Genomic DNA, 13006 nt, shown 5'->3' with positions numbered 1-13006 from the left:
TTATAAAAGCCAATGGCCCGACTGTAACAAAAATATTTGAGGGTAAAAAGAACACAGAAAACAGGACACAAGTGTGCAATGGGGTAATGTATCATGATTTTAATCAAGCTGTCATGGTAACGTGATGCATTAATTAGGTAACTTAGCCAATGTGTGAAATGAGGGTGAACTAGTCTTGATTGCATACCAACTAGAAGGAGGTGAATATTTATGCAGTCATTTACTGTATACTGTACTTTTAAATGACAATTTGTAAAATATGTTTGCATTTAGCCTTTTTTTAAATTCCTGTCAGCAAAAATACAAATTACATTGACCACTTCATTAATAAATGCAAATAAAAGGATGAAATATCCAAGGGAGTCAACACATCTGCAAGGCACTGTACTTCCCACTCAACAGTTCATAAAAGGATGTATTTGAGACAAAGGGAAAAATGAAACATTTGTCCAAAGGGGAAGAAGGTGCAAATGGCGCTTTTGAGTACAGTCACAGACACAATATTGAAAACCAAGAAACCAAAAAGGCACATTTGCAAAACCAAAAACATCAATCTTCAATTGAAAAAAAATATTTCATCTATGGCGTCCACTGCTGGTAGTTGGCTATACATAAATAACAGGAGATAGTTAATCTTAGTAGTGACAATTCAAAAATGGAAGCAGGTAGGGTTTGCCAAATCAGCAAAAAAAAACTATCAATACAGTATACTTTGTGGTAAACTTAATGTATTTAAGATAGTAATGCAAAGGGCAGCTGAATGAATCAGTCAAATTGCTACATTTTCATATCTCTGTAAAAGCACATAAAAAATAATGCCTTGAATATTAGTTTGTAGCTTTTAAGATTCTCTCATAAATAGAATTTCTTCATGGATAACATCAAGTATATTCTCTTCAGCTTAATGAAATCTAAGCATCACAGCAATAAAACACAACACGTAAGCTGTATTATAATATTTGGGGTTTGTAAGTGTAAAGCAGCGTTTGAACCAGAGGATGAAAACTGCACTTTGCCTCTTGTCTGTGTGAAAGGAGTTAGCGCTCTCTTTAAACACACCAATCTTATTTATCTAACTGTAATTATGGAACCTACAGACTTAGAAATGGCCCGAGTTTGCAGAGAAACCGGATGGAGGTGAACCAAGTGTTTTTGAAACATGGATGACCAAGCTTTTGTTACACATTGAATGGAACGGTTACTGGGTGCACCAGAAATGCTAACAAAAGGGAGCTTGATCATATCATGAGTTTGCATAGCAAACTGTACAAAGCTTCAACTGTGATAATGTCGGACAGAAATGAAAATATACACAACATATACAAATGTACAGGAGGACAACGCCGTCTGGAACAAAAGCGACTGATTTTCTTAAAATAAGAGAAATACGGAGCGTTATGGAGTGGCCAGGTGTGAAATTTGTGGAGCTGATGGTATGACTGAGCAGCAACTTCCATCTTATATCGCCTCATAATATTAACATCAATGGCGAAAAGAACCACTGACAACTTAGTCTCTACATCAAATCGGCGCTAGAGAGATGTAAACAATTGATTGTTTGTCCACGAACATCAGAATCCTTGCCATCTCCACACACTGTGGACTCATGGATGCTTAAATTAATCTCTCCTTTTCAGTCCAGACACTCACGATCCTCAGACACCATTGGCGCTCATCTTGCTCTTCTGGGACACCTCAGTGGCTGCTTTAGCCTGCCAGAGAACCAACAACAATAAAAAGCTTAGCAACAATATTGCTGATATGATACTCCTTGTTATGATATCTGCAAATAGACAGAACACAAAAATGAACTAGAAGGTGCAATGTCAGCAGGCATTGCAGGTGAATTATGAACAGCTGAAGCAAAACTGAAACACTTTGAAAAGGTACAAAAATCTCTGAACACAGGAGCTGTTCGGAAGCTGAAGCTGGACTAAAATGCTGTGGAAATATGCCAAAACGTAGAATGAAAGTTAGAGTAAATTGGTAGTTTGAGCTCAAATCAGGAATTGAACCAACTTTCTCTGGGTGTGGATCTCTAGCTCTCTACCAGCTGCGCTATACAACTTTTACTAATTTGCCACAATTGGAGTAGCAGTAGGGTACGCCAAATAAGTCCAGTGCGAGCTCCCACCATGCTTTGCAGCACCGAGCTTCAAATACTTATGTGTTTAATGCTTTTTAAGACTTTTTTGTCATTCTATGTACATAATACCCAGTGTGTATATAAATACAGTGTGTGTATTCACTCAATTGTTATCTTCTATTAATCACATATCATACATCATGATCATTTATAATACATCTATGGTTAAAATCATGAAGTAATGTAATCAAGAAATCAGAATTTGTTGCTTGTTGGTTTAGCCAGTACCCCAATTAGTTGATAGGTGACGGTGATAAGAGGACAGTGACTTCTGTCTGATGTAATCTAACTATATACAACATGATGAATGCATGAGCGGGAATAGAACCAGGTACCACTGGGTTGGGAAGCATGTACTTTATTTCCAAGCCATGCCATTACGCTGGAATCCACAAAGTGACTCAGTGATGGAAAATTGTAAGTGACTTTTCACCAGCAAAGGGCGCCATTTAAATTGCCCAATCAGTTTTAATGGGAAAATATTTACAGAAAATATTAAATTATACTAAATGTGGGAATATTTTGCAAAGGTAGCCAACCTGTGCTAAGTGAGCTGAACATTTTGGTTTGTAGAATTGGTTAAGAAATGGAGTAGTTAGTGGACAAAAAAAGAAGCGGAATAAGAAGTAGGAATAAGGGTGGAGGGGGTGAGTAAATGCCATATTTTCTGGACTACAAATTGCTCTAGAGTATAAGTCGCATAAGGCCAAAAATACATAATTAGGTAGAAAAAAAAAACATACATAAGTCACAGTATAAGTATACGTAAGTACTTGACCAAAACAGGCAAAACGTCATCTTGGAAGGTAAGTTCTGGCAATAATAAAAGAATAGAGAACAGGCTGAACAGGTGTAAGATATGCTAACACAATGGTTATTCAGCTACATGAAAAATGAACAGAAAAGGTGTCCAGTGTGTATGTAACATAAACAGTACAGTTTCTTCATGGCAGTAAGAGAAATGAAAAAAAGTGTGACTTATAATCCGGCAAATATGGTAGATGAAAATGGGCGATAACACCAACATATGTGTGAATGCTGAAAGCATTGTACATTGTATAACCACCATTTTTATTACTTGTTTAAACATCCATTAAAGAAATATTTGGACAGTACAACTTTAATCTTGTGATTTTCACTTCACCAAAAGATTTGCAATCAAACAATCAGTACGTGATAATTTTATGCAGATGGCCTCCATTTTTAGTGGCACAACAGTATTTGGACCATGCCCATGAGCTTCACCGACATTGCAAACGATTTACACCTGAGCTGTGATTATATTTAAAACATCTTTAAATGTCTGGACACTTTGCTATAAATGAGCAAGTGTCAAATGTTTTGACAGGTACTGTACATGGTGTGGAAATTCTGTTTAATGGAATTGACCTTTCGATGTCTGCTACTTGATGAGTCACAGTCCCAAAATAAAAGTCAAGAGAAAGGACGAGCTAATATAGTGTTTGGGCTAACAGATTGACAACCTTGGTCATTAAAGGATCTACAGAGCAGCTTTAATTGTGTTTTGGGAATAAGCGATTTAGCATTGCGAAAGACTTTGTGGGGTTAAAGTAACATGCAAGACACACTTTAGACTTGAGTGTGCGTGATAACGACAGCTCTATAAATAGCAGCTATTTCTGAAATAGCTGATCAAAAGGTTCTCTTGGGCGAGTAGACATTGTTATTGTTACACGAGCGACGTTTAAATAATCGCGCACCATCCTCACGATTCTGCACTGTGTTAGTGTTGTTTTTATTTTGATTATGTGGGGCAGCTGCTAAATTCAAAATAGTAAACGTGGTCTAATTTGAGAGATTAGAACGTCATGTGAGAAACACCAAAGCAAGGAAGGACTAATTGGATTGGGAAAAACCCAGTCCATTTACTGGTTTCTCTTACGCAACAATAGTGACTCACAGTAACTACAATTAATAGTTTAATTGTATTGCATTCTGCTTACCTGGAGGACTTCAGCAGCAGTAAGAGGTTTGTCCGACATCACAGGCGCCTTGTTCCTTATCTCTTCTGCCTACGAGACAAAGATGATGGTACATAAATAAGAAAAAAAACAATCATTAATATAATAAATTCTGACTTCTATGGACGACCTTTGTAGTCAAAATCAGTTCTAAAGTGTTGCAAACTGACAACCTAACAAACTGCAAATTCTCACATTATACAGTGCATCCGGAAAGTATTCACAGCGCTTCACTTTTTCTACATTTTGTCATGTTACAGCCTCATTCCAAACTGTATTAAATTAATCTCTTACCTCAAAATTCTACACAAAATACTCCATTATGACAATGTGAAAAAAGTTTTTTTTGACATGTTTTGAATTTATTAAAAATAGAAAACAAAAAAATCACATTTACATAAGTATTCACAGCCTTTGCTTAATACTTTGTTGATCCACCTTTGGCAGCAATTACAGCCTCAAGTCTTTTTGAATATGATCCCACAAGTTTAGCACACCTATCTTTAGGCAGTTTTGCCCATTCTTCTTTGCAATAAGTCTCAAGCTCCATCAGGTTGGATGGGAGACGTCTGTGCACAGCCATTTTCAGATCTCTCCAGAAATGTTCGACTCTGGCTGGGCCACTCCAGGACATTCACTGAGTGGTTCTGAAGCCAATCTTTTGAGATCTTGGCTGTGTGCTTCAGGTCGTTGTCCTGCTGAAAAATGAACCTTCGCCCCAGCCTGAGGTCAAGAGCGCTCTGGAGCAGGTTTTCATCCAGGATATCTCTATATATTGCTGCATTCATTTTTCCTTCTATCCTGACTAGTCTGCCAGTTCCTGCTGCTGAAAAACATCCCCACAGCATGATGCTGCCACCACCATGCTTCACTGTAGGGATGGTATTGGCCTGGTGACGAGCAGTGCCTGGTTTCCTCCAAACATGGCGCCTGGCATTCACACCAAAGAGTTCAATCTTTGTCTCATCAGACCAGAGAATTTTGTTTCTCATGGTCTGAGAGTCATTCAGGTGCTTTTTGGCAAATTCCAGACGGGCTGCCATGTTCCTTTTACTAAGGAGTGGCTTTCGTCTGGCCACTCTACCATACAGGCCTGATTGGTGGATTGCTGCAGAGATGGTTGTCCTTCTGGAAGGCTCTCCTCTCTCCACAGAGGAACGCTGGAGCTCTGACAGAGTGACCGTCGGGGCCTTGGTCACCTCCCTGACTAAGGCCCTTCTTCCCCGATCGCTCAGTTTAGAAGGCCGGCCAGCTCTAGGAAGAGTCCTGGTGGTTCCAAACGTCTTCCATTTACCAATAATGGAGGCCACTGTGCTCATTGGGACCTTCAAAGCAGCAGAAATTTTTCTGTATCCTTCCCCAGATTTGTGCCTCAAGACAATCCTGTCTCGCAGGTCTACAGACAGTTCTTTTGACTTCATGCTTGGTGTTTGTGCTCTGACATGCACAGTCAACTGTGGGACCTTATATAGACAGGTGTGTGCCTTTCCAAATCATGTCCAATCAACTGAATTTACTGCAGGTGAACTCCAATTAAGCTGTAGAAAGATCTCAAGGATGATCAGTGGAAAAAAGATGCACCAGAGCTCAATTTTGAGCTTCATGGCAAAGGCTGTGAATACTTATGTAAATGTGATTTCTTAGTTTTCTATTTTTAATAAATTCAAAAAAAGTAAATAAAAAAAACTTTTTCACATTGTCATAATGGAGTATTTTGTGTAGAATTTTGAGGTAAGAGATTAAATTAATACAATTTGGAATGAGGCTGTAACATGACAAAATGTGGAAAAAGTGAAGCGCTGTGAATACTTTCCGGATGCACTGTATCTGTTGATTGCAAAAGTGATTCAATGGTAATAAAAATGCTTAGGTATATCTAATCAATCATCTGACTCGACTGTGTTTTAGGATGGTACAGACCGGTGTGTCTTTGATGATGAGTGCAGGGTCCGCCAGCATGTCTGCATTATCCGAGCTTCCATTTGTTGCAACCGTTGCTTTCTGTAAAAATCACGACCATAAATTAATATCTCTTACATCTAGCCGGTATGTTGTGTCTTGAAAAATAAAAAGTAGTGAAAGAGCCACCAACATAACAACAACTACTTAACATTGCTTTCTGCAATCTGTGCATTCAAGTGATTAAATAACACTAAGTGGCTTGCAAAAGTCCAGACCTCAAGTTTGGGTACAGGCGGAATGACTGGGGCCTTGGGTTTGAGATCAGTCAGGTACATGGCTCTGGAGAGCAGCAGCAGTGATGGTGGAACATTCTCATTTAAGTGCAGGTCCAGCCACTGAATTGAAGAGAGAAAGCATATGGAGTCTATATTATGAGGCATTGAGCTTGATTTGATGATGTAATGGGTATTTCTAGTGCATGGCTACACAGTCACATTACAAAAGGCGTGTGTGATCTGGGAACTGCTTTACTGACCTGCTGCAGTTGCAGTCGTAGCTGATCTGTGGTGAGTCCTAGAGATCTCATTCCACGGCTGCGACAAGCTGCCTGCAGTTCTGACACACTCATAGCTGCCACACCCTCTGCTGCAATCATCTTCACAAAATATGAGAAAATTTAAAATTTCGTTCAGACGTACAGCAAAGGAATGAATGTGCACGCATCTGCAGGCTCTGGTCAATCTACACCAGCAATACAATTCCTATTACTACCTTTCGACCTACATTTATACAGTTCTTCAGTTAAGCCTCCCTTGCCATAAGAAGTATTCCAATTAAACATGTTGAACCACTAGTGAACTACTATATATAATACTGAGAAGCTGACACTGAAGCCAAATGCCAGGAATAAACTGCTTTAGTGAGTATGCCTGAAGCATAACATCCGTCAAAGAGTGGTATGTCTGGCAAATAACTATTGCGTAAAGCCCTGTCATTCATCTTTCACCTCGTCGTCTGATTTGATGGTCCTGAGTTGCATCATCAGCTGAAAGCGCAACAAGTTGTTTGTGCCGATGGGCTGCAGCTCCAGTAGTTTGCACAGGGCGACCAGCTGAGGGCGTTCCAGGTGCTCTAGCGTCAGTTCATCCTCAAATAGCTTGGAAAAGCGGACTATGTCCTTTGTGGTGGGCTGCTCGCCAGTGACCCGAACCTAACAAGGACACACATGTAGTCAATAGTAAAGACAACAGCATAGGCCAGGAGTCGGCAACCATTACTACCACAAGAGCCATTTTGCCCCCACACCCACTGAAGACCATTTGTCTAGATCCGCTAAATACAACAGCTTACAAACTTTTAAAGGCTGCCAACTAATGGAGTTTGATAGTACGTTGGTTAAACCTCACAACCTGACACCTTATGAAATGTGCAGCACAGTGAAATGATAGCATGTTCCTTTAAACTGTCTTGCTAACCTACACTACTTAACAGTGGACTTATGTGGTCACCGGTTCGAGATCAGCGTGTGCAAGGCTGTACTGCAGGATTACCACTGTTACACATGTAGATCTGCTTTTAAAATAAATTACTACTTTTCAGAAAATGGATGCATGTTTTGAAAATGTCTTTCAATGTTTTTGTTTCTCGCCACACATCAAGCATACAGGTAAGCCAATATCGTTGCCGTTCATCCAATCACCAGTCAGAAATCAATGCACCAAGAACAGAAGTATCGATACAGTTTTAAATCATCAAAATACGGCACGATATTGCAATTATGACGTTATCATTCCTGTACATGTTAATGCATGATCACAGCATGTATATCAAACGATGCAATGTTGTTAAGAGTTTATTTTTGAGGGTTTCATAGTCAAAATAGGTGTACCCCAATGACAGCATTATAAGCTAGCTCAAATTAACTTGTTTTCTTGTGTTATAATGCACAGAAAAGGCATACGTAGAAATATGTGTTCATGTTTCATATAAGGATTGTGATTCCAAAAAAGTGCAGTTCCCCTTCAACTCTTTTCAAATGTGCATTTTCCCCACACGGGTGTTGGAAAAAATATATGGCTATGGCGAAGGGAGCTACAACAAGGTGGCTGAAGAATCGCATGCAGCTCTGGAGCCACACGTTGCTGACCACAGGTTTAGGCAACAGCATTCTGTTATCTACAGTACCTGTTGAACGTATGTGGAGAAGCGCTGCGTCTCATCCTCCGAGGCCTTGTTCCTACGAGCCATCTCAGCAATGGTCTCCTGGAGAAACTTGGCGAGTTCCAGCTTTGCAGCCAAACCCTTCTTCTGCTTCTCCTCCTGCAGAGTACAGGACAGAACTAATGAGGAACTAATGAGTAATAATAATTATGAAAGACCTGTAAATACCCACAGGGACTGCTAGATTATAAAATCTGGTAGATCATCATGTTTACACCATAATCGTAAAGGTCAAGGATACTGTAATATGTTGTCATTAGCAACTGCAGCAATGTTTGGGGAACTCCACCACCATCACATATTATCACAGACCGTCCGTGTTCTGAGAGGTCAGACACCTCCAAGAAGAGTGCTGTGCATATCTGAAAACCAGTGAGCTGTGTCAATCATCGCGGTGCTGCTTTAGAACTTCCAAAAGATTAAAAATAAATTCTGGGCATCTTCCAACTTCCAAAGAAAACTGCTTTGATAAGATCAGTCGGCTGGCTGTGACACCAGACGAAGTTGCACCAGCAGTTATATCTGAAGTTACATAATCAAGAGTGAACCTGACTGGGAGGCCATGCCGGTGTCTCGTTGCACGAGTCTGCGTGTGTGTGCGTGTGTGTGTGTCCACGTGCCTTTTTGGACTCTGTCTCGAAGGTAGAGGGAAGCATTTCTGGGAAGAGTTTGAGGAAGACTGGAAGGAGGAATTCCATGAAGGGCACAATAATGAACACCATGAAGGGCACCAGACGGAAGAGGTCAGCGCAGGTCCTCATCAGCTGTGAACACAAAAACAAACACAACTCATGTGTGCATTCATGTGCTGCACAGACTCACGCAACCTTCTCCTTCTCCATGTCTCTCTACACACTGTATTGCCTTAACATCTGCATATGTTCCAGCCCGTGTACAGAGTGAGCAATTTGTACTGCGCTTTCAGCTTGGTACAGATGTGTATCAATTCAAACCGAATACAGATACATGCATTCCTTACACCCCTAATATTGGTTGAGGACAGACCGACAGGAAATCTTCACCACAGCACTTGCGCATTTCTTATTGACATGTAAATTAGTGAAAGCTTAAAGCCACACACTGCTTGCCTTCCAGTAATCCACCCAAAAGAAGAATGACAGGAAGACAACAGGGGGTAACGACTCCTGCAGCAGCCTTTAGACAGTAAACGCAATCTCTAAGGCTTTTTTTAGTGCATGTAAACATTAAATGGGAGACCAGAGGACATGACATGACAACAAACCAGTAAAAAACATTTGAAATGCTTTAACAGCTGTGGACAGACGGGTCTTTAAATGATGGCTATAAACGTTGATATAAAATTTACTGCTGCATGTTGCTGATTAATGCCCCAGAGGTTTGTATATCCAAGATGTCTTACCCTTCTCCTTTCTCTGCGTGTGAGGACCTGTCCGTGCAGCAACCGCCACACCATCCTGCCTGCAACCTTGGTGTCAATGCCAAGCAACCGGAAGCCATTATAGTAATGCTTCAGCTCATCAACAATCCTGAGATACAGAGCCTTCTTCACCACTGCTGCAGGAGCAGCAGGAGCGGTGGATGTCGGTGCCGTTTGTGGTTGGGCAACAGCAGACGCAGTGTCCTTTTTCTCATCTGATACTGAATTCTGGCCAGGGGACAGTTTACTCTCATCATGTTTTATTTCTTGGAGCCAAATGCATGAGCTGTGCAGAGAGCGGGCTAGTGGGACAGAGCCCAGGTTGTGGCCTTGGTAACTGTGGGAGTGTCCATAGCGGGAGTGCCTAAGTGGGTTCGTTGAAGAGGAGATGTTGCGTGGAGGTTCGATATGGAGGTAGGCTCTGGAAGATAGCGCAGCGCAGCTGTGCCGCTTGGATAACAAATATGATCCCCTGTAGAGGACAAGGAAAAACTGGTCAGATATTATGTAATAGCATAAGGTAGTAAATTTTCCAGCTAGGATTTAGGTGTCTGCTACTGTGTTCAGGGAGAAATGTCATATGTACAAGGGTGCGACCGCTCATATTTCACATTATGTAATAATTTTCACACTTTATTGAAAAGCTGTCATGTCAGGGCAATTTAAGGGTACGGCTTCACATAATGGGCAATTTGGCAAGTTCAGTTATGTTATGTCGTGTGGCAGTCAAAAAATGTTGCAAGTGAGTGCAAAACTTGTCATGCGCAGGTTTCCTGTGGTGTGACAGAACCGGAAAAGTTTTATGCATCTAACTTCATCGCGCATTTGAAGCAACATCACACAGCAAGAAGCCATTACCTATAACAAGTAGAATTCTTTTTTCCCCATTTTACACATATTTTCAGCTAAGACGAGCTGCGCTCAAAAATAAATATGCACATTATTTCACTCAGAACCTGCACATTGTCATCAGGCATTGTGAACCGTTTCTTACATTAAAGCTGTAAACACGTGGTGAAAATATACTCATCGAGCCCGAGTCACGCATATACAACCACTCGAGTGTGCTAAACTAAGTTAGTTTCCCTGCTAGCTTCCATTGCATAGACTAGTGGTGTAAATAGTGTACACTTACCTGGATCTTGTCACGGCGAAGAGCACCTGGTGGCTGAAGACTGCCATTGCAAGGGTAGATCACTGGGGACAGGAGCATGAGAGGTATTTGTTACGACTTGAACAGCTATACAAATAAAAACCACTTATTTTCACTGTTCTGTCGAGTGGATTTATTGTAAAGCTATGCCAAACTGACTATGTATAAGCGTGATGGGCACAACATTAAAAAGTCACGTTGCCTGTCGGTTAGCATGTTACTTGACAGTAGAAGTTTGTCTTTCCGTTACAGGAAATGTACAGGCAAGTTAAACTTCTTACAATTTAACATACCTGTTTGGAAAGTAAGTATTTGATCAAGCGACGTTAAACTCAAGTCACTGAGAAATTAGCAATATTTTGTTTATTTTCTACTCGACGTCCACCTGATATACTGTATTTGGACAATATCGAATATAGTGGTCCACAGCAGCGACAACTGTTTACAGTTATCTGGAAAACATTTATTATTATTATTATTTGTTCTTTTCAATGATAACATTACCAAGTGCTGGTGTTTAGCCTTTAGCCGGCTAGCTTGTCTTGCTAGCTATGCTAAGCTAAGCTAAGCTATCGACTGAAATGGCGAGCCCACTAACCTCCAACGTCAGTGACCGAACTATGGTTGCCGACTGGGCGTTAAAAGGCTTCTCGGTGAGGAATGAAACATATAATCCATTCTCAACGTGCAGCCACTGTACACAGGGACAACAAACTCATCAGGCCGAGTAGTGATAAATCCATTAATCGCTTTCTCGTCGTTGCATTTACTTCCACAGTCGTCGTATGACTCTGACCGTTGTGGCCGACGTAGGCGACTGCACTGAGGAGCTGAGCTCATACTGAACATGCGTCAATGTTGTGCGTTTGCTAACCAAAGATCGTAGATTTTACGTGTGATGCTCAGGTACTCGTTTAAAAAGCAGGCAAATGAAAAGGGGAACAATTTGTTAAATTTACAAAAATGTACGTTCAAGATAAAAAAAATGTGACATTAGTGAAAAAATAACAAAATATTACAATAGTTCACGCAATTTAAATGCACAAAAACCAACAACCATAGCTGTTGTGTATGATACAACTTTAAACAAATTTATTTATTCGGCGCAATATTGTATATACTTACAATTATTATATAGAAGGAGAGTTCACTATGTGCATTGGTTTCAGCACTTTGGCACGTTTGTTCCATAGAACAACAGCATGAATGTAGTGAGCCCTTTTGGCAGTCACACAGTCTCCTTGTCCCGGTGTTTGGAGGCAGGGATGCTTGCATAGACAGAGTGTAGAAGAATGTAACATAGTAGAAATTAATTAGTAGACTGCAATATATTGTCATATATTTTTTCATTGTAATTTTGTTAAAAGTAATGTTACAATCTTGGCCCGTCTCTTTCTCGTGTCTCGTGACACTTGTAATAGCTAATATTAAAGGGGACCTATTGAGCTTTTTCCACTTTTCTTGTGTTTAAAGTTTCAGATAATGAGGTTCGCACATTTGGAAGTGAGCCCTAAAATAAGTTTGTGATGGCTTAAAACGCTCGGTTTGAAAAGGCATGGCAAAACCATTCCTTTGTGACATCACAGAGGGGCGGACTTCCTTACATGGGTCATAGTTAGGAAGCACTTTAGGTGTGTGACCAATCACAGTTGAGTGCGCGTGCCCGGAGGCCGGCCCGTGTATGGAATAAATGAAAATAGACCATCAATAATAATAGCTGTAGCTGCTCTATAGGAGACAGCAATACATAGTAATTATTATTAAATAATTATTAAACATTCAATACAAAGGGTCAAAAAATAAGCATAATATACCCCCTTTAACAGATTGAGACCTGTGTTTAACAGAGAAATAAAAACTTATTTCATTTTGCCTTTTTAAAATTCAACTCAACTTTCTTCTGGTCATTCTTCAAGTCTGGCTCAGCTGGTAGCCTAACTTGTATTTTGTTCCTTCATTTTGCAGCATTTCCCTCACTGGAATTTGAAGAAGGAGAATTTAAGTAAAAATTTGCAGTGTCATCCACCCTTAAGTAAAGTGATCAGCAGAGATAAGGCTTAGAGTCAGATCAATTAAAATAACAAAAGAATACCTCCACTGGCTGACTTTAGTTATAAAATAGTAAACAGTTGTGACAAGAAGTGACAGCCCATGCAGACAGCTGAGTCTGAGCAAGATATCATTTTAATGAGTAGGTTAACAAC

At 40.3% G+C, this 13006-nt stretch overlaps 1 protein-coding gene across 1 annotated transcript; it reads right to left on the bottom strand.

Moving 5' to 3' along the window:
• Positions 1–65: 65 nt before the first annotated feature.
• letm2 (leucine zipper-EF-hand containing transmembrane protein 2) lies at positions 66–11643 on the bottom strand. Its single transcript, XM_058071160.1, has 11 exons — positions 11401–11643; positions 10785–10846; positions 9632–10121; positions 8871–9014; positions 8215–8349; positions 7037–7240; positions 6566–6685; positions 6306–6425; positions 6049–6129; positions 4111–4179; positions 66–1712 (listed from the first exon to the last, which is right to left on the bottom strand). The coding sequence occupies exons 2-11, from the start codon at positions 10829–10831 to the stop codon at positions 1656–1658; spliced, it is 1467 nt and encodes a 488-aa protein (XP_057927143.1). The 5' UTR covers positions 10832–10846; positions 11401–11643; the 3' UTR covers positions 66–1655.
• Between the last annotated feature and the right edge of the window lie 1363 nt (positions 11644–13006).

The sequence above is a fragment of the Doryrhamphus excisus genome, chromosome 4 (assembly GCF_030265055.1).
Source record: "Doryrhamphus excisus isolate RoL2022-K1 chromosome 4, RoL_Dexc_1.0, whole genome shotgun sequence".
NCBI lineage: Eukaryota > Metazoa > Chordata > Actinopteri > Syngnathiformes > Syngnathidae > Doryrhamphus > Doryrhamphus excisus.
This window is presented reverse-complemented; position numbering and strand designations above follow the sequence as displayed.

Coding starts and splice junctions, on each gene's coding strand:
- letm2 (XM_058071160.1), bottom strand. CDS start 10,831: ATGGCAGTCTTCAGCCACCAGGTGCTCTTCGCCGTGACAAGATCCAG. Junction 10,122..10,784: donor TTCGCCGTGACAAGATCCAG/GTAAGTGTACAC, acceptor TGTCCTCTACAG/GGGATCATATTTGTTATCCA. Junction 6,686..7,036: donor CCATCAAATCAGACGACGAG/GTGAAAGATGAA, acceptor TATTTTGTGAAG/ATGATTGCAGCAGAGGGTGT.